We start from the raw sequence: 22,830 nt of genomic DNA on the forward strand, positions 1-22,830 counted from the left end.
ATTTCAATTTTAAGTTTATAAAGTATCAGTCATTGGGATTTAGGGAAAAAGTAGGAAAAGCAAACAACTGCGGCACAATAATTTCTTTTTTTTTTTTCAGAAAACATTAAAGCCTATCATTGGGAAAGATCTATACTGCATGCATGTGGCTCTTTCACAAGTGCTATTGACTTTGAGCTATTTTGACCCATTAGGAAAATAATATGTGAAAATTATTCGTCCTTCTTTAGAAGGCTTCAGAAAGCTTTTTCCCTGAAAGAAAATAGTTGCCTCAACTTCACTATGACCTTATGAGGAAATACCCAGAGATTCAGTGGAGGAACACTGGCCCCTGCTAATCTTAGCTGCCCTAGGGGCACAAAGGGAAGAAGGCAATTTCTTAAGAAATCCAAGAACTGTAATAAGGAACACGCCTACCAGTGAAGAAGTCTGCAGAGCCCCAGTGTTCATGCGCAGAACTGATCCTGTTACCTCTGTAATTAAATGAGCATAAAATGAAAAGTGATCAGCTCTGAATGCAGTCAGTCTCCTTGCATAAAAGCTTAGAGGCCGGGAGAAAAGACTTAGTTCTATCACCTGGAGGCCAGTGTGGGGAAAATAACTCAAAGAGGAGGTAGAAGAAAAAATTTCTCCTCCTGACCAGAGGTCCTCTTAAAAGGAGCAAGTGTAATAAGACTCATTTACCCAAAGAAAGCAGACCAATTTAGAAAAGAAATATAGGGACATTACACTGAAAGAAACTTCTAATCCTGTTGCCCATTTCCCCTTTAAGGCAGCATGGGGAGGGGGGTCCCTTTACTCATGATGATACATCATTGGCGGCTGGGGAATGTCTTTTTCTTTCCAGGCACAGGAAGGGTTTTCCTTAGTTCCCCAAGGTCATAATAAATTTTTAAAAGAAACCTGGAGAGATCACCACTGTAATCTGCAGTAGCAACATACTCTCTGGTAGAGATTTCAACCCCAGATCAAGGTGGAAAATGTCACAGAAACTATAGCCTAACATTTGACAGCCCACCCTGGCAGAAGCCTGTATTTCAAACCACTTTGAATAGAATTCAGTGTTGTTCTCAGAGACTCAAAGGTACAGGGACTAACAGGATTGACATCGTCAAGGAACATTCCCAAAATATAGATTCTCAGACCCAATCCAGACCGATTATTCAATCCGAATAGTGTAAGAGGAGGGGCCAAGACATTTGGTTTAGCCAGCCCCACAGTGATAAGGACTCATACAGTCTATGGAGAAGTGCTCTGGATCACTGGCTTTCTACCAAGGAACTGTGTCATGATTACCTCAAAAATGAGGAGAGGAAGAGAGGGAGAAACAGAGGAGGGAGGGGAGAAGAGAAAGGAGCAAGAAGCCCCTTCCCAAACCAATTAAATCAGAATATCTGAAGAACATTGGATCTGAATATGGAGTAGGTCAAGGACAGGAGATCTGTGAATGTCTCCTGTGGCTCTGCATGCACCATCTAAGATGACCCTGGCTCTCTCCAACTCCTAAGACACAACTGTTAGATTTTTAGAAATTTTATGAACTGATTCTTAGTTGTAGGCAATTTGAAGTGGGTTCTGATGGGAGTGTTTACACAGAAATTGGCAAATGCTACAAAACAGGATACCGACCCTACATCTCTCACAAGAAAAATTGCTAAGCACCACTAGCCAGAGCTAAGAAATAACATGCCAAACACTTAAATGATTCATATAATCTAGGTAGTTTCTTTCAAATGTCTCCATTGCCATTCAGTTCCTTTGGATTCTTATTAATATGATGAAGACTAATGAAGCAACTCAGTGGTCATCAGCTACCGATCTGGGGTGTAACTACGACCGCTCGAGATCAAGACCAAACTTCCTTCCCCTTCCCTTCCTTTTCACCTTCTTTTCCTCTTCCCATCCTTTCCCCTTCCTCTTCTTTCCCTTTTCCCTTAACTTCCCAACATGGGCATAGGAAGCAATTCTAGAAAGAAAATCAGGGGTCCATTTCCTTCTCACCTATGAACAGACAGATAGAGAAAATAGTCCCTTTCCGTGCCATTGGCTTTGACTCCTGGTGCTGTAGGGAACAACCTTGCATCATATGCAGATGTGTTAGACCTAGGGCTGAGGAGCAGAAAGATGGAGAGAGCTTGGTCCCTTGAAGATGATATAAACACAGTGCTTTCTCACTGCCGCATGTTGGGAACCTTGTCGTATGAAGTAATGGTTGTGCAAGCCAGCTGAATCAGGGCTTTTTGTAACCTGCAGCCAAAAGCATCTTAACTGACGCCAATTACTTCAGGCAAGGATTTCAGCACCTCATCCTCATTGGAAGCTCTATGTAGTGGAGTCTATTTTTTTAGTTTTTTGGAATAACTGAAATTTAAAATTAAAGTTTTCTCTTCCATGATGACCTCATTTGCCCCTTCTTCCGTCCTCTTACTCACTCTCTTCTGGGCCTTTCCACTTCCTGCTTACAGATCAAAAACAGCATCTTAGCTGCCCTCCTTCCCTCCCTCTGGGCCTCTAAGCCTCTCCTCAGTAATCCATCTTGTTTATAGCACTTCACCAATCTGAAACAATACTCCTATCATGTCAGTTGACTGCCAAGAACCCAGGATAATGACCTAATTCCCGCCATGTTAAGTGGAGAACATCCAAGGACCTCCAAAAATCCAACCCCACCCGTGCTGATCAATATTATTTTTCACCGGTTCCAAATAAATCCCTGCCTCTTCTGTCGTCTACACACATGATGTCTACTCTAACCTGAATGCCACCTCTTCTTGCCAGGCCCTTGTCAAACACTACCCATCTCTTAAGGCCTCTCTTCAATTTCACTGACTCCTTTCAACAAGGTCAAAGAAAGGCCTCTTTCCTTGATTTCTGATATGACAATCAGTAATGACCTTTGGTATTTAAATCATTGCCGAAACATGGTGTAAATAGTAGGGAAATGATACGATTTTATGAATTCTCCATTTTGCTGAAAAATTGAAAACTGCGAAACACAACCATGAATTAAATTTCATAATGGGCATAGGTGACAAGAATTTTGATAATGTGACACTTTTGGGGTGTTAATAATTCATTCAAACCTATGTGAGAAATCGCTGCCAGCTAGCTTAAGGATACTGAGTTTTGTCTCCACAAAAAAGCACACATAAACTATGCCAAAGTACTTACATTGCCTTGATAAGTTAATTAATGTTTTGGGATATTTATTTCTCTTTTAATTAACCTTATCTATCTCTCACTCTCCCATTCATGATCAATGACATAATGAAAGTTATGTAGATAATTTTTGATTGCTTAATGATACTTGATGGTACCCAATGAATCTAAATATTTTTGGATTCTTTCTTTCTAGTTCCCCAGTCAACAGTGTAGTTCAAGCTAGTAACTCCTCTCTTCCTGTGTCTGTGTCCTACCTTCCAAGACCTTCTCTCAAAGTCAAGTGACATTTCAAAGCCATGTCCAATCCTGACTGAAACACTTCTTTAACAACTTCTCAGGACAAAGGTCAAAGCCTTAACAGTAGGTATGATGGAGGCATTGTATGCAGACAGACAAGACACTGAGGCATTGTTTTTCCTATTGGAAGCAGTTTATCCATGCTAGCATCTGGGTCTGTGAGATAGTACTCAAAAGCAGAACCTCAAACAAAGAAAGATCCAGGCTTTTATACCTTCTGTTAGTTTCCCTTTACAGTTTCTTTTTTCTCAATATGATAACATACATATCCTAACTGGGTGCTCTGTGTTACAGGTCATAATAGGAAGTACTGTGTCCGCTCAAGTATAGACCACACACTTGCTTTATTCTGAGGGGTTCCTTCTTTAAATTCAAGGCATTTGTGGGCCCAGGAAGGGAAAAATACACGACATCAGGAGGCAGGAGCACATGGTGGCTTCATTAGAGTCACTTAGGTGGCATAGAAGAGAAAGTCCCTCTAGTCTTGAGTTGTTGCAGAGCTGACAGTCACCACCCAGAAGGTCAGGTGGTGACAGGAACTTCTGGAGTGAGAGGGAGTGTGAGCAATCACTGAAAGTCATACACATATCTAGGTAACTTCACAACATGGTAGAAGAATTTAGGGCAGAGTGCTGCAAAGGGCAGCAGCAATTGAGGGTTCCACCCCCAGGGTTTGTCTTAGACATGGCCAGCAGGACAGGTGCAGTTCTGCAGGGGATCGTAGGCAAGCAACTTTAAGTGGTTAAAAACCAGTTTCATTCGGTTACACGTAAAACTACTAAATGTATAAAAACTTGAGCTTAGCAACAATAAGTATTTCAATCAAATGGCCAAGCTTGCTATAGAAAAGAAAGCACAGGCCTGACATGTAAGCTCTGTCTCTGGATTCCTTACATTGCTGATCTAGCCCTTAGGTTCTGCTTCTCTGGTTTCCTTTATCACATTCCTCTCCTCACCACAGCCCATCACCCAAGATTCTGGAATTCTCATGTTGTCTGCATTCTTATCAAGCAGGACATATGTGTACCTCCCTGTTCCCTGTCTTTAATGAGAGCTTGTTATGATTCAGATCCCATCACAATCCCTCAAAGAAGTGCATCTAAGCCCATCTATTTGGATAAAATGGTCCTAGAGCTCGTTCTCGCTGTGCCAGGTACCTTTGGTGATAGGCACCTTTCTCAGCTGCAATTACCTAATTTTCAATGGTATCCTGAATTTTTACTTCCTTGCTTGGATCAAATTTTCAAGGAACTCTAGGCCAAGCACATAGCATGGCAACTTACAGGCAATACACAGAGAATAAATACTTATTGCCTGAGTAACAAAAATAGCAGGAGTATATAAAACACTGACAACTGAATAATGTTGAAGAATTGGATACAAATACTTAAAGTTACATACAGTGAAAAAAATTAACAGAGCATATTTTGCTATGTAAAGGGGTATAACGCCAAGACTTTGAAAGTCATAAAGCAGCTGTTTATACTAACAAGACAACCCAAAATCACCAGCCTTGCTAGAACTCTTCTGAGATACACAAATTATTATAACTTTATAAGTTATAAAACTAACTTATGTTAGTTTTATAAGCTTAAAAAACACAAAAGTTGAGCTGAAATTGTTAGATATTTCATGAACAATTATTTTACTGAAAGTTTTACATGATAGGTCATTTTAATCTAAAACAATTGAACAATTTTGCATTTTTATAAGCATTCACAAATTTAAGTACTGTTTATTTTCTTGTATAAATGATGATAGAATATTTTTCCCACAATATTTCAGGATATAATACTGTATTTTTTAATCAATCTTGTAGTGGCCTACATTTCCAGTCACAACCTATTAAGAACAAAGCAATTAAAAGATGAGAATTTATCTAAAAAAAGTATATCAGTCAACTTAAATGACAGATTATCCTCTAATTAAATCATCTGAAATAACTTTGTTTGCAAGGAGCACTCTCAATTAATTCCCAAATCAAGAATTTAACAAGTGACACTCCTAATAACCCAAATTTCAGATGGCTTTGATACCTGGAATTAGTGTAATTCTTTTAGAAATCTAGTGGCATGCCAAATCTTAAAAAGAAAGATAGAAATCCATTTAAAACTCACATTTTTCATCGAAAAGATTTTAAAGATATCAGTCAACAAAATAGAGGGCAAAGATTAGAAATCTTTGAATCAGACAGAGAAATAGAACTTAGTTTCTCCTGAAATAAGGTATTTAATACAGCTGTAAAGAGTAAGAATGAATCAACACTGTTTTTGCACTTATGTTAATGTGACATCTATATGCAAGCTAAAAAGAAAAAAATTCTTAATGATAAATGAAACAAAGCTCTGGGTGTGTGTATGTCTGTGTGTCTGTATGTCTGTGTATGAAGGACACACATACATATATATCTGATCCCAGAAAAGGACTAAAACATACAAGAATAAAGGCAAAATATAAAAGAATGATGTGTTTTCACTGTAGACCTTGAGATAAATATTTGACAAATTGACATCAAAAAGAAGGGTAGAATTTAATGCTTTTTTAATGTCCAGCTATAACTTCAACTCTCAAAATACTGGAGACAGAAAGTAAGGCAAAATAAATATTGAAAACAATTAGTGTTTTGTCTTATTCTGTGGAAATAAACTTTGATCCTCATTCTAATCAATGGATAATGTGTTGTCATAAGCTTTGTTGGACTAAACCAATATTCCAAATTTTGGGCTAATCCAATATTCTAATAGACTCAGTACATTTACGAAAAAAATGTATGTACTTGATGCAACCACATGTACACAATAAAATGATCTAGAACATGCATTAATGCAGGTAGATAACTGAGTGCTATAGGGTAATCAATTCCTGGGAACCTAAAATCTAAATTAAAAGTGATTTTGGAAATGATAGAGGTTGTTGGTAAATATAAAGGCATTCAGCATACACAGCTGTAAGGGAATACACAGGAGCATGTAAAAGCTAACAATATCACATAAACATACAAGAGGGGGTAAAGAATAGGTCTTTTCATGGTGCAATTAACAAATGCTGGATGCTTAATTTTGGAGGACACTGGACCCAACTAGGTTTGTGGATTCTCAAGCCAGTGAGCCTGGGTTTGATTTTCAGGACCATCAATTGTCTGAGTCACCACTGACAAGTTAGTTAAGCCCTTTTTGCTGTATAATCATCTGTAAAATCAGGCTAGTTATGAGAAAAAAAATCAGTAATTAAAAAAATTGTTACCTTTGCTTAATTTTTTATGTGCACCTGTATGTGTGCATGTGTGTGTGTGTGTCTGTGTCTGTGTGTGTGTCTGTGTGTGTGTGCATGCACGGGTATGCCACGTGCACAAGTGGAGGTCAGAAGACAGCTATTGAGAGTTGGTTCTCTCCTTCTACCATGTGGGTCCTGGGAATCAGACAGGTTATTAGGCTTGGCAGCAAGTACCTTTACCAGTGGAACCATCCGGCCAGTTGAGGTAGTTTTCAAGGTAATGTATATAAATAGGTGATGGGCCCATAATTTCTATATAAGAGGTGTTACAATAATGCTGGATAAGGAGAAGTCATAAAGCTAAGAAGTCACTATGAAATGTTATAATTAAAGATCTCAACACAGCTTGGATATTTAAAAAGTAGCAGAATAAGTTTACCATAGCATTCCCTGAATTTCCCACAGTTATGAGGGGTGTGTGTGTGTGTGTGTGTGTGTGTGTGTGTGTGTGTGTGTGTCTCTGTGTGTGTGTGTGTGTGTGTGTGTTGCCTGAGACATAATACCTTTAGCATACTGGGCAAGCACTGTATTGGTGAACTACACCCCGAGTCCCTGAAGGTGCTATTTTCTATAATGGGGCTCTTTGAGAAGTTTAGTGCCAGCAAGATGAATCAGTCGGAAAATGGGATAATATAGTATTACTGAGGCTTGAGGGAAGAGTGGACCTTTGATCAGAAATACCCTAACCAAGATCCTGATGATGATATAAGCTCAGGATCTTCCTAGGGGCCAAACAAGAGAAAACAAGCAAGCCCATTGTGAACGCTTTTGGCTAGATATCTGGAAACACTCCTGTACTACAAGAATTCCCAAGTATTAGAATGGATAGCCAAGATGGGCTCTAGAGTCCGCTCCTTTGGAGGTCTTCCAAGAAGGAGAGTCTATCTGATCTGCCTGCGTGGGTTTAAAATCAAGGCTGAGTGAAGACTGATGGTGCAAACTGCCCTTCCGCAAGCACTTTCTGAGAGCAGAACTTTATATATTACCTATCACAGTCCCCCTCTGATGGTTTGAAGAGCTCCTCTCTACCCTAGAATAGAAAAGGGCAACAGTATTTTACAATTGTGAGCTCAGAATAAAACTTTAATAATGCTAGGATGAAATATAATGTCCTTATTACTTCTCAGTTATTTCACTAAGCAAGCTACCTGCAAATACCATTCAACCGGAAACTGTTCTCATGAACCTGAAGTCCTTTTGAAATTCAGGTTGTCTGATAGACTAGCAGCACATGCCATTTCTCAAGCAAACCACTGGATGTCTAAACAAGTCAAAGGATGAAAAGCAGTTTAAAGAAAGGATAGCCACCACACAAACTCTTACCTATACTAGATATTGCCAAGAGCTGGAGAGGAGAGGAAGAGTGTGTTTATTTAAAAACAAGACATGTTTCCTAAGTGATCATTCCAACAGCAACAGTAAATTCAATTTACTTTAGCATTAAGTAAAGTTTACTTGAAAAAATAGATGTATATGTCCCTCCCCCAAAACCCCACAATTATCTTTCAATTCATTATTTTCCTATCAACTGTGCCTTTGACCCTGTGGGGACCCAGTCCTTGATTGTATCCACCAGTTTTACAGAGCACTGAGCTAAAGGCAAAGTCCTCAGCATGCACTCGCTCCTGGGAAGGAGGGAATTTAGCAAAATACAGTCATCTTAGATATTCAGAGCTAATAATGTAACTGTAGTTTTGAAAGGAGTGGGAAAGAGGCAAAAATATACAGCAACAGCCAAAAGGCTCTACAAAGTTACCACTAAAGAATGTATATAGCCACTGAGAATGTTCTCTAACAAAATAAATGGTGACTACAGACATTACTTACAATGGACATCTGCACTCTTACAAGGCGCTTGAACAGTGCTGAGGGTAATCTCTAGTCTCCTGAGAGACTCATTACCACTAAAAGAATAAACTAAAGAATGCTGAAGCAATTTAAAAATACTTAACTGTTTTCTTCTTGGAAATATCTTATCTGGAATCATGTTGGGGAATATCTTTGTGCTTTAAAGATATGATTCGAAAAGGAAATGATTAGAGGAGGAAAATGTTCCTAGAAATAAGCTCTACTACAAGCCTTTTAAAAGTTGAATTTCCTGAGATTTGGAGAGTTTAAAAAGCGAAGCTGATCCTTATCAATTAATTAAAAAGAATAAAACAACAGTAGACAAAGGGAAAGGGGGGTTAAGAAACTTAAGGAGCCGCAGGGACAGTCCGTTTCTATTCACTGATTAACAAATTAAAGAGTTCTGGAAAGGGGGGCGCGAAGTCAGAGGGACAGAAAAGTGAGTCATAATTCACCACAGGTCCGCCTGCCTTCTTAACAGGGAACGCCTGGCTGTGAATTGAAAATGCCTCCCTCTACATAATGCGCTGCGTTGTGTGATACATGCGTTTTGTTTTGTTTTGTTTCTTCTGGGCAATGTCCAAATTGGTATAAATGTGTTAATTTCAATATAAGCAAAGACTCACTCCAGGAGTTTGGAGGTCGACCATCAGCAATTCCACCCCGTATTTAAACTGTGATGTTTTTAAAATATTTGCAAATGCTTTCCATCAGTCTACCAGTTCTTTGGCAAAACCCAGGGAGGCTGGTGGCGATCCAGGGACCTGAGGTCACTTAGGACTTCAGCTACCGGGTTTGAGCAGCCCGCGCCCTCACGGCATCTACAGGCATCCCTCCGGCTTCTCTGAGCTCTGTTCTCTCACAGCCAAAGGATTATCCGTCCCCGACACGTTTCATTCACAGAGCCACAGTGAAGCCTTGATTCGGTTGGAGCTAAGAGCCGGAAAACATACACCCAGGCTGCGGCACAAGTTGTTGGAGACCAAAGCGCAGCACACACTGGCGCCGAGAAAGAGGGTGGGGGCACCGGAGGAAGGAATGCTAGTGACCAGGCGTGGGGGGACCCGCGATCCGCAGACCTGGGAGACGAACGCCCTCCCCGGGCCACCCGCGGAAGTTGCTAGAGCCCGCAGGAGCTCGAGGCCAAGCTCCGGATCCGGCCCCGCGCGGGGTGGCTGGAGTGTCTCCGCCACCCCAGTGACCAACCGCAGCTGGGGAAGCCCTGGGGCAGCCTAACGAGAAAGCACGCCCCAAATCTGAAACGGGTAGTCCACGAAGTGCCCACAAGCCAGCCCTGGGACGCCGCCGTCCGAGGGATGGGGACTCTGGCAGTGTGTCCCCTTAATGGCCAGAAGGCTGGAGCTCCGGGTCGGGGAAGGACCAGGAGAGCGGAGAGCCGGGCTCGGGGAGCCTCTGCGTCTCTCCACCGCCCCCGCCGGCGCGAAGGCGGGAGCGGAGAAGGCGCCACTCAGATGGTGGCGCTGAGCAAACTGCAGTCGCAGTTCTCCCAAGTTTGCACGGGCGAGCGGCGCGCGATGGGCGCCGGGCTCAGCGATCTGCCCTCGCCCGGATGTCGCCCCGAGACCGTTCCGAACTCTAGCGGTCTCCACTGGCTAGAAGTCAACCACCGAGGTAGCAGGGCGCGGGAGCAGATGGAGAGAGCGAGGGAGGGGGCGAGGGTGCTCCCGCGTGTGCACACAATGAGACGGCCGGCACGCACACCTTCCCCTAGCCGGGAGAAGCGGGACCAACATCCCCAGCCGCGTTGCAGAGACGCGGAGTCCCGGGTAGTTACCCGCAGAAAGTGAGCACCAACTCAGCAACAGGGGGAAGGGAAGGGCGCCGCGCCTCCGCGCAGGACTGCAGCCCTCCGGGCCCGCGCTTACCTGCGATCTCCTGGTAAGGGATGTCCACCAGGCTGAATCCCTTGGCACCGTAAGCCTGGCGGACCTCACCACAGCTCCGAGCCTTCACATCCGCCGCGGCCCGCAGGGACAGCAGCAGCCACGAGAGGGGAAGAATCACAGCCCGGATCCAAGAAGGCATGGTGCAACATGCAAGTCCAGCTCGGTAGACCCCAGATCCCCGTGCGCTCTTCACCTTGCCCCTCCAGCCGAAAGCCCGCCACAGCCTGCGGCGCGCTCCTTGCCTCTGCCCAGCGTCACCCCCTTCCGCCAACCTAGGGGACGAGCAGCACAGCCCTCTGGACTGCGCTCAGCAAACTTTTATAAGCCAGATGGAGGATGGCAAGCCAACCAGGGCTGGCTTGGGAAAAGCAACAGCCTAGGCTCCGCAAGCCGCTCGGGTGCGATAAAGCTGAGAAAAAAGAAGGCAAAAAAAATGTCTTTTGTAAAAAATAAAAAATAAATAAATACCACCGTTGTGGGGGTTCGGAGCTGCGGTCCGAGTTCCGAGCCGCAGAGTCTGGAGCGCTGGGAGCTCGCCTAGTCTGAGTGTGCGACGAAGGTGGGACCGCGCGGCTCCCCCGGGAGGGAGATGGACTGGCTGGCGCGAGTGTGTGCGCGCTTTTGTGGGTGTGAGCGCGGGGTTCTTGGGGAGGTGTGTGCGTGGAGGTATGTGTTGGGAATGTGCGGGATCCAGGGGGAAACCTCAGCTTCACACAGACTGAGGGAGCCTGTGAGAGTCCCCCTGAAATAGGAAGAGAGAAAATCCTGGAGACTGACACTGGAGGCAAGAGGGAAGGAGAAAGGAGGGGAGAGAGAGAAACGTGCTACACATTGCACAGCCGAAATTCAGAGGCAGAGTCTGCAGCAAAACCTGGACTGGATCGCGAGCCATTCGGTAGGACAGAAAAGATTCAAAAAGGAAACGTCCCTGTTTTCTCATTCACTTCGCAACCTTCATTCGAATTCGAAATGCTACCTTTAATGACGCAAATAAGCCATCTAGAAAGACAAAATGTTTGAGGTGATTAACTGATGTGATTAAGCTATATTTTTCTGGAGATAAAGAACGTTGTATTGCCAATTGTTGCTCTTGCCCCAGTGTAACACAAAGCCAGGGTAGAAATAAACCTAGAAAAGAAACCCGATAGCAGAGCTTAGCCACCGCTCTAAGTGGCTGTCTGATTGCTGCTTGTCTAACACAGAGGCCAATAGGTTTTTTTAAAGTTTTTGTTCGGAACTCAACACACACTCACTTTGATCCACCTACTAAACAGTCTTGGTTTCAAAATCACTACGCTTAGTTTGTAGTGTGTTGGAGGGAAAAGAAAGTGAGGAAGACTGGCCAGAGGAAAGCAATGGAAAGAGAAACACGAGGATCCTGGGAAGGGGCGGACATCTCACTGTCCGCTCAGCGATTCATTCAACACGCTTACCTTAACATTGCCTTCCACTTTTCAGAGTTCTGAAGTGGAGCATCAAGTCACTTTCTCCCTGTTAGTGAAGTTCTGTGAAATGGGATGAAAGTAAAGGTTCAGTTTGACTAATTTCCATGGGCTTTTCTTACGCTAATGACAGAGCAGATCTCCTGGGTAGAAGTAGGCTTTGAAACCCAGAGCCCCTGAAACTACCCAAAAGAAAAGACTAGAAAAGAAAGAGAAAATGCTGTTAGATCACATGGCCATTTGGACTTTATATCAGCACCTTATTGAGAAATCTCTGTAGGGTGATGCCTAGTTTTGTGGCTTTCAACTCTAAAGCCATGTGAAGACGCTTTCTTGGTGGTGCTGTTAGTTGAGCAGAGAGACTCCTGGGGTTTTAAATCATTTGTCCTTACTGTCCTGGGCATCTCCTTCATCACCATCCTCATTCAGTCCTTCTGCCCTCTAATCAACTTCTTTAACCCATTAGAAAGAGTCCCAAGTGGAAGCTCCAGGCTTGTTTACACTTGAAATGCATTAAAAACAAGGTTACTACTTACAGCATGACTTTTTCTTCTATAAACTTCATAGCTTTAAAAAAAAAATCTTCACAGCAAAACATTTTCTGAAAACATATTTTTTCTTTTTAATTTAAGCACATTTTGTTAAGTATGCTAACTGCAGATTCAGACCATACTTAAATAGTAACTTGTTATCCCTAAAATCTGAAATCAAGATAACAAAATATATTCTAGTATCTTTGTCCACCAAGGATGAAAGCTGGTAGGAGTAGGAGTTGAAGGGATTGCTATTGTGATATTTGATAAAACACCTAATGTGATAGTTACCTTGAATTGTCAACTTGAGTTAGCCTAGAATCACATGGGGAGAGAGTTTCAGTGAAGGATTGTCTACACTGGATTGGCTTATAGGCACTGTGGATTGTCTTGATTGCTACTTGACATAGGAAGACCCAGCCCATTGTGAGCAGTGCTATTCCCTAGGCTGGGGCCATTGAACTGTATAAGAATGAGGAAAGCTAACTAAAAAAGCAAGTAAGCAGGCACCATGGGGGTATTTGTTTCACTTTGCTCTTGACTGTGTATATGGATATGACTAGCTGCTTGAGTTCCAGGGGCCTTGACTTCTCAGAAATGGTGGCTATAACCTGACATTTCAAGCCAAAGCAACTCCTTCTTCCTCATGTTGCTTTTGGTCAGGGTATTTCATCACAGCAACAGAAACTAAACTAACAGCTAACTTGCTTCAAACTTCTGCTTCTGTCTTAGTTGATAGGCATTTCACACTCCATTGCACATCCTACATGTCTCTCGCTGGAATTCCTTGCAATTTTCTATGATGTAGCTGTATATAGTAGATAATTTTATTGAAAAGACATTTGAAGAGATGGAGGATGGCTGTTAGTAGAGCACTTGCTTTGCAAGCATGAAGACTTGAGTTTGATCCCTAGAACTAATATTAAAATGTCCTGAGTACTTGTCCTGAGAAGTTAGATCCCTGACAAGCAGACAGACAGGGAAGCTCTGGGTAAATTAATGTGTTTTTCCCTTAAACCTTTAAGATGGCCAACCTCCTGCTTCTTCCTCACCAGGACAAAGGCTTGCTGGACTTTTTCCCACTGGAGAGAATTGTTGGGTAGGACTCTCAAATCTCATAGAGATATAGGGCGGGGGGGGGACTCTTATGGTAGAAACCAATCATTTTCTTTTTCTTTGTCTGTTAGTAAATCCACTACAACAGCCCAAGCAAGTCATTTCTGAAGGAAAAAGCAAACTCATTCATTCTTCCCACAAACATTGTCCCTGCCAGACAAACACAGATACCATCTTGGGTGCCTGGGGAACTGCCTTGGTTGAAGGAGGCTCTCTCGCTCTCTCTCTCTTGGCTCTCTCTCTCTCTCTGTGTGTGTGTGTGTGTGTGTGTGTGTGTTTCTGCTTTCAGTAAAAGTTGGTTGAGTGCTAAGATCTTGCTTTCCTGCCATCTTACTCTTTAAATAGGTGGAGAAAAATAATCTGTTCCTGCAATGCTAGATGACCTCATCAAGATGCCATCATTTGTACCCAGCACTGAAGATGGAGAAAGAGGACCCCTTGGGTCTCACTAGCCAGCCAGCCAGTCTAGTGCAATTAAGGAGTTTCAAGACAGTGAGAAACCCTATCTCAAAGAAGGAAGACAGTATTCAGAAGATAGACCCAAAGGGTGAATTCCAGACTCCACCCACACATGTACACGGGCACACATCCATAAAAAGGTACTTGAGATGGAAGAAGAAAATGTGAAGATACGGGATTTATGGTTTAAAATTATTTAAGGATTGCCTAATCCTTAAGTATTTAATGAGCAATCTATATATCTATATAGCACTAGACTGCTGCAGTCCTTGTACTCATAAAATGGCCTTAGGATTGGTAGGAAGGCTGACACATGAAAAGTTACTAACTTAATCAAGCACAAATAGATGAGTTTAATCCCACTGGGGAGCTCAAACAGTATAAGGCTGGTTTGTGAACTTTAGTCAGACCAAAGAATTAGCTAAATTGCTTAGTCCATTTATTGGCTAATACAGCACTGTTTGAGGTGGTATTAAAAGACAAACTTATAATTCTAGCTGAGGGAAATACTTACATGAGGTATTAGAATGAATATGGTATATGACAGAAGTTCATGGAAGACTCCTGGCTAGAAAGAAGAGAGCTTCTCTGTTTTAGGTAGACAGGTTGGTCTAAGCACTTGGACCCCAGCTATCATGCTTTATATGGTACATGGTAGGGGGAAAAAAATCATGCGGGAAGAAGGGGACAAATACAGAAGAAGAAAGAGGAAACTCAGTAGGAGGCACTCACAGCACTCTGCCTCCACAGTAAAGGTTTTAGGCAGTTGAGATTTAAAACAGAAGAGTGGAAAATGGAGAGAATTTGAGGTTTTGAAAAATGGATTTGTTGTGATATGGTGCTTGGTTTGGTACGCAAGAGCAATCACTGAAATACTAAGACTGTGCATCATTGGGAGCACATGATATGTGTCTTGGACCTCTGTTTCCACTGCACTTTTACACACCAGAAGGTGTTCTTGACCCTGTGGTCATAAGACGAATGGAACTTTAGGGACTTTGAGTTTTAGAGAAAGTATCTTAGTCACAAACTGCCAAAGATGAGAGGCAAATGGCACAGCTGTTGTCAATCACCTACTCCATACCATTGCCTACTCTTTGACACCCTGAGTCTATTTGGGGGAATGTGTGCTCACCCAAACAGATGAGTCTTAAGTTGCATAAATCATTGTTGGCCATGCTTTCCCTTTTCCACTACATAAAGTAGAGTTGGGGTAGAAGAACCATTTCTGATCAAGAGATTTTTGAGAAATTGTCTTTCCCTGATTGAAAGTGCAGAAGGGAGACTGAGGAGATGGCTCAGCAGTTTACAGCATTTGCTGCTCCTCCAAAGGACCAAAGTTCAGTTCCCAGAACTGATATCCAGTCCCACACAACCACCTGTAACACAATGCCCTCTTCTGGCTTCCAAGGGAACACACACACACAGAGTAGACAAACAGACCCACATACATACACATGAATAAGAACAAATATTTTAAAACAAGAGGCAGAAGGATCATTTGCCTCAGTCTCTTGACTTCTTAGAGCTAGATGATTGTCTTATGAATAGCCAACAAGACATTGCTAACAGAAAGACAGTGACAGAACAAAAGATTATAAATAATCTAAGTTCCTGGTTTTCCATTTGAGTCACCAAACCAGCCCTGTACTTCTCATTACATGATAAATAAATAACCTGTAATTAATGCCACTGCCATTTTGGTTTTTTGCTTTTGTAAATGAAAACAATATGAGCATAGACACTGATCTAAAGACCAAACAAGAGGGATTGAAGGCAACAAATTGGAAGTAGCATCATGGAATCCAAGTCAGAAGAGTGTCACACTTGAAACAAGTGCAGTGAATATTAAAGACAATGGTACTTGGCTGATGATAAAGAAGCTTACTGGAAACTGTGGGAGGATTTTAGTAGCATCATTAGGTATATATAGGCCACACAGAATTACACAAGAGATGGGCAGAAAGGAGATGGAAACATCAACACAAATGTTTGAGTGTGCTACCTATATAGAAAGGGGTAAGTCAGCAGACAAGCATGTGTTGAACCTGAAGCTTCTGGATTACAGAGAAGGCTGAAATCAGACATCGAATGGACTGAAAAGCAATCTCATACCCCTTGATAGGGTCACTTAAAATTTTTCTTCTTTACTGCATGTTTTTTATGTTTTCTACAGGAAATGTGATCTTTTTAATGATAAGAAACAATACATTGTATTGTAATGAATGCTATACTTTTAACATGAGCATAAATACATTCACCATATTTTCCAAAGCAAAGAAGTCTTACCATTATCTCATACATGTAAAAAACAAAAAATAAACAAATAAAAACAGCTGCTAACATTTTCTAAATAAAAAAACAGCTTTGGCCTATGAAATTTTTTTGTAATTTTTAAGAAGACTTAAAGGAAAAAAGAAAGAATTACAGACTTTACAATTCTTTTGCTCAGGCGTGCTACCTCCTGAGTGAGAAACTGGATGAATTTTAGTTTTTCCTTTGTGTGTTTTAGATCAAAGTAGGACAAATAAGTTCAAATGAAATCTTATGAAAACAAGAGTGAACTTCAAGTGTCTATTGCACATCGCAGCTTGGCACAAATCAAAATTGGTTAGTTAACCTGCCTCTTGAAAAACAGAGCCTGTAATGAAAAAGCTGTCAGAAATTGAACAACAGTAGCTCTGCCAGGTGCCTAGATAATAGGAAGGTTGTTGAGTTACAGAGAAAGAAAAGGTAAACTTGGATGAATAATAACCAGAAGGAGTAAAAACAATATTTCATTTTCTTTTTTTAAACTTATACCTGACCAAAACCTAATAGTTCAATGAACAGTTTTGGAGTCTTAAGGGTATATTCAGTGCTGATATAATTTAAATGACATCTTTGGGGCAACTGAGAACCAATGGGTTTCCTTGATCCCATGGGGGAACCAAACACCAAGAACAACAGATTCTTCTTGCTCTGTAGTTTTCCTCTAAGATTCTGAAGCCAGAGCTTCAGAGAAAGGAACTGTGGGATCTGCTTAATCCAATTTCTGCCAAATAGTTAGGAAAGGGTTTAGCCAAGAGGACTTAAAGAGCTATAATTATTTAATTATGTTTCATCTTCATATACACTGGAAACTTAGACAATTAGAGTATTTCATAGATTCGTGTATTTCATACCTTCAATCATCTAGAAGGTATAAACAGAAAATATGTTCACACAATACAATGATGTAAACTGCTACTTCCCTTTTTCATGCTTATTAATGATCTAAACATCTTCTACCCATTGATTCAAAGTGATTTTCATGCCTAGAAATGTGTCTTGGGCTATTAAGTTCATTTAAACATTAAATAACAAGATATTTACTCTCAAAAACTGGTATTAGCATAACTCTATGCCTTGGAACAATCTTGGCCATGGTAATACTTGATTGAACATCATTTTATACCATCATTGAGTATCAGGAAAGGTTTTATTTCTATTTGATGGCTTACAGTCCTAAGAAATTCCTTCAACACTATTGTTACCTAAAGATCATGTGTTTTTTAAGTATTTCCAAATAAGCTGTGTGAATGTAAGATTGACACAAATGAAAATCCCATTGCAGATGAATCAACTTTTTTTTCTGTAGCTCCTGCAAGGAGACCCTTAAGCTTTGTGTCACTCATTACGAATTCAGGTATCAATGCTGTGAGAGGCGGTTCTGCAGCTAACTAGTAAATCTGACATGCCTGGATTGTTGGAAACTTGCATCTTGGCAGTCATGACTCCCGTTCTCTTGCTTTTGTGAACAATAAATGCAGTTTTGCATAGTTTTCAGATCATCTGGTACTGTGAACAACGGCATTCCTTAAGGCAATCGTTCCACATTTTACTAACTTTCATCAATGGAGCACATTTACTCTTTATAAAGAGGATTTCTCAGATTTTAAAGGCCCTGGGTTAATTACCTGTCATTAATTACTTCAACAGTAAATAAGCAAGATGACACACTTGGTTTTTGGAAAAAAAATTGATGATTCAGAAAAAATATTGATGTTATTATTTTGCCACATATAGGCATACAATCTTTTAAATACTGTCTATAGAACTTAAGTTATTAAGTACCTGCTCTGACAGTGAAGTATTCATAATATCCTGGTTAAGTTGTTTTATCAACTTGATATCTTTACATAACAAAAGGTTGGAAACAGAAAGTTACTGAGAATACATAATAAAATTGCTTGAATTGTTTAATTAGAGTCAGAAGAAATCCAAAGAAATTTTAAGATACTAATTCAATTAAATATTACTGCTTACAATAATGCAATTGATAGAAAATTAATTTTAATGATGAGAAGCAATCTGAACATTATAAAATATAATAATCAACAAAGTCAAAGCTCTTAATTTTAGGTATCTGCTAATAACCTCAAAATATAATTATTAAAATCATTCAACTCTATGGTAAATTACCATGTATACTAGCAAGAAAAACAATGAAAATTTTAAATGCAAATACAAGCCAATACAACTTTATTGAGAATTACACCATAAAGCAGATGTCATTTTTTTGGTAAAAGTTAATGGACGGGATTAGGGAAAATGGTCTTGAGACCAAGCAGGTGGTTAGCTTTTCTCCATTCACAAGTCTTGTAGACCATACAAAAGACTATTTAAATTCTAAATGTAGATGAAAACAGCTAGGCTCATATTAATACAGCACTCTGTAAGGAGAAACCTAAAGCCTTACTAGAACCAAACCAACAGTGTCAATCCAGTAACATACCAACAACTTCTCTGATGCGTTTTATTTTATCCTTTGATAAAGAAAATAAATAGCTTTGTTATTTAGTGATTTCCTTTGGAGATATCAGATTGTCTTCTAAAAAATAATGGATTCTTTAACAGTGAGTATCATGTGTCTGGCCAGCATGAAGGGAAAGCTTTTAAAAGTAATTACCATTTATATGACCTTCCAAACTTTGCCATTTACCTTTATGGCTAGAAAGGATGAGCATGGACATCAGAAGTACAAAAGCAGGAGCTGCCGAGAGATGGCTCTGTGAGTAAGAGGACTGTCTGTTCTTCTAGAGGACCTGGGTTCAGCTCTCAATACCCACGTGGCTACTCATAACCACCTGTAACTCCAATTCCAGAGGAGCTGATGCCTCTTCTGGCACCCAAGGGCACTGCACTCATGTGCACATACCTCCACACAGACACACAGACACACACAGACACACAGACACATACACACATTTTAAAAAAATACGAAGAAATTATAAAAAGAAGTACAAAGATAAATTTTTCACTCAACTTAGACATCATTGTGAATAAGTATTAGAACTAAGCAATGTAAAACACATTGTCTACTGAGTTGGAAAATACCTTTGCCATATCACCAAAGAAATACTGTAGCACATTTTATATCAATGCTAATAGTTTCAACTAAAATTGTATGCATATTTTGGTTATTATTATATGAATTCTTTAAAATTTTTGTGAATGTATTCCTATCCTCCACATGGAGCAAAATTTAACCAGTCTATGAATACATTAATCCCAAATGTTAATCTAAAGATCAGTGAGAGCTAAATAAAAGACCAATAAATCATTAGTTTTGCAGCTGTTCTAACAAATATAAACTACCAATACTTTTAGATTTTTGGTTAAGAAAATAACAATGATCTTGATTTGTGCCATTAATTGGTAAGTCCAAATATAAAATTTAATAGCACTGAATTTACATAAAACACCTATGGCCAACATATTCCAACCACCCCCTTTGTTTTTCTGTATGTTTGTTTCTGCTTTTTGCTTTCTTTTTCTGGTACAGGGTCTCCTTATATACTTCAGGCTGACTTCAAACTCAAAACCCTCTCTGAATGTTTGCTTGCATAACCTTCCATGATTTATCGATTGATTGATTTACAGACACAGTCTCATGTGTCCCAGGTTTGCCTCAAACTTCTTATATAGTTGAGGATGACCTGGAACTTGGAATCCTCCTGCCTCTACCTCCCAAGTACTTGGGTTACAGATGTATATTACCATGCCCATCTTTTTTTAAATGCTTTATAAGCAACAAAAATAGTATAATATATTTAGGATCATATAAAAAAATTTTGTTTCTTCCTTGAAGAATGTGGTCTTATGTGTCCATGTCCTGAACTCACCTCTAAGTAATCACTTCTGACACTTGCTTCTATATTAACTTTGCACATTTTATTACATTTCAGGGAGAAATAATTAAATGTTTTTAAGAGAATAAATCCAGTGTTTCTAAAGCTACTTGGAACATTAAAAAAAAGTCTGAGCTTATAAGTTGGAAGTTCCATGTCCTAACGATCTATTTCTGGGAGGTGTCTGAAGCCAGTCAGCAAGGGAACAGGAGGCAGTGTGCCTTTGGTTTCTCTCATGTTCCTTCCCAGTCACAGGCAATCAATGTTGAAGACATCACTAAGCAATCCGGTGCTGTTTGTTTTTAATTGGTAGACTATCTTCCAAAAATAACATCTTTGGGCTTCACAACACCCCAGTCATAGAACCATTATGGAATGAATGTCTTTACTGTACGGGAGGAACTCTATGAATAATGAATAGGGCTCTATTTTTCCTGGGAAACAAACATGTACCAGCATGTTCCTGGTAATGAACAGCATTGTAAGTGTGCACAGCTTAGAAGGACACTAAATCTGATCTGACTTCCACCTTAATTTAAGTTGATAACTGAATTTTCAGTTATCCAAAGGGGGTCGAACAACCTTATTTTAAACATGTTACATGCTTGCCTGGTTTATATGCTGCTTTCGCAAGTTTGAAATCATGATTTAATACAGAAATGGAATAGATGAAGGATCGTGTTACAGTCTCTAAGGAACAAGCCAGGCTTACACAAATTTAAGAAGAAAAGAAGATATAAACGAAGTATTCTAAAAACTAGAATTTCATCTGTATTTTACACTTGATGAATCCATAGTTGAAATGATATTCTCCCAGGCACACATAAAAAGCAGTTTGCGCTGTGTAAAGCATAACCAAATTTAGATGTGTGTGCAAGTCATATTTCACAAAATAACTAATGAAAAGTAAGATCTAAGACTTTTAAATGATAATGACCTTGCAGTATGTTTAAAACTATTTGGCTTTTCCTTTAGAAGGATCATGAAAGGGCTTAATGTATTTTGTAAATTACTTTCATAATGATTTTACTTACAAAGAATATAATTTGCTAGTCTATTTTCATAATGAATGAGCGCTTAATGAATCACACATACTTCACCATTGAATAGAAATACGGTGCATCACAGCATCGAACTGAAATATTCATTCAAGGAAGGCTTTGGATTTTGGCAAGAAGATTTCTAGAATTTTTTTTTCTTTCTATTTTGAGGTGGTACAATCTCCTGTTCAAGCTGACTTAAAGGATTAGTTAACCATCAGGCTAAATTATCACACACTGCCTTTGGTAGCTGCTCAAATGGAAAATTTTGTATTTGTGTAATGGCCATGCATTTTCACAGTCCACAAATTCAAGTGTAAGAAATGAAACTTCTTTCAATTTCCTATAATGGAACTTAATTTCTATTTTAAGTCTCTTTTCTGCTCAGGAGGAGAAAAGCTAATCTTGCCAATTCCAGGTAAATTTAGTTGCGTAAGAATTTTCTTAGACAAATTTCCCTCCCCAGAGTGAATTTTTTGTTTCCACGGGGATCTTTCAAGGCAGCCGGGCATTGATGAAAACAGATACTGTATTTGATCGTGGTTCTGGGCTCTGCTTGAGACTTCTGAGATATAAATGGGTCTCTGTCCAACCAGCTTCCACCTGATCTCCATGGTATCCCAGATCATGCCGTCTCTCTTCTCCCCCAGAGCCTTTGCATCCACACCAGTGTGTACAAACCTCTAATCGCGGTTCTGTTTCTCTTCAGGGCTCTCTGCTCTGCTTTGCTAATTGCACTGGATGGCTGGGTTGCTCCTTTGCTCCTCTCTGCATGTCCCTGTTTTAGTACCATACTGTTTTAGTACAAGGACCATGACTGAGGATGCAGAGGAGATGGATCTCCACATATCAGAGTCAGCATACATATCTCTACCCACAAGAAAGACTTTGCCTATCAGGGTGAAGCCCAGAGACAAGACAGGGAAAAAACAAAACAAAACAAAAAACACAAAACAAAAAACATTTGTTTCTTCCTTCTGCCATCTCTCTTCCTCTTTATTCAACATTTAAAAAATGTAGGATGTGGGACTGGAGAGATGAAGGTCAATCAGGGGATATTAACTTGATAGGCCTTAACATAAATGACAGAATTCACAAAATACAGTTGGGGGCGGCTATAGGAGGGTGCTTATAGGGAAGGGGGTGTAAAATGATTAAGATGTTGTGTATGGGGGCTGGAGAGATGGCTCTCAGTTAAGAGCACTGGCTGCTCTTGCAGAGGACCGGGGTTCGCGTCCCAGAACCCACATGGCAGCTAACAACCATCTGAAACTCCAGTTCCAGGGGAACCTGATGCTCTCTTCTGACCCACGGGCATTGCCTGACCTGGGTACACTTACATACATGCAGGTGATACACTCATATGCATAATATTAAAATAAATAAAAATTTTAAAATACACAAAAATTCAATTAAAATTTTCAAAAAAAAATGGGGGCTGGAGAGACGAGTCATTGGTTAAGAGCACTGGCTGCTTTCGCACAGGATGAAAATTTGGCTCCTAACATCCATATGGCAACTAATAACCGTCTATAACTCCAGTTCCAAGAGATCCGATGCCCTCTTCTGACCTTGTAGGCATTGCATGACAGGGGTGCACT

The 22,830-nt window shown here is 40.4% G+C and overlaps 1 protein-coding gene across 1 annotated transcript in view; it reads right to left on the reverse strand.

Annotated features, from left to right (window-relative positions):
• Positions 1–11,571, reverse strand: part of Gpc6 (glypican 6) — a 1,180,899-nt gene extending 1,169,328 nt beyond the window's left edge. The window contains exon 1 of the mRNA XM_008827006.3: positions 10,467–11,571. Within this exon, the coding sequence (XP_008825228.1) occupies positions 10,467–10,626 (160 nt within the window). The 5' untranslated portion in view covers positions 10,627–11,571. The remainder of the gene's footprint in view (positions 1–10,466) is intronic.
• Positions 11,572–22,830: the final 11,259 nt, after the last annotated feature.

This window comes from Nannospalax galili, unplaced genomic scaffold (genome assembly GCF_000622305.1).
Source record: "Nannospalax galili isolate Female #2095 unplaced genomic scaffold, S.galili_v1.0 scaffold272, whole genome shotgun sequence".
NCBI classification, from domain to species: Eukaryota; Metazoa; Chordata; class Mammalia; order Rodentia; family Spalacidae; genus Nannospalax; species Nannospalax galili.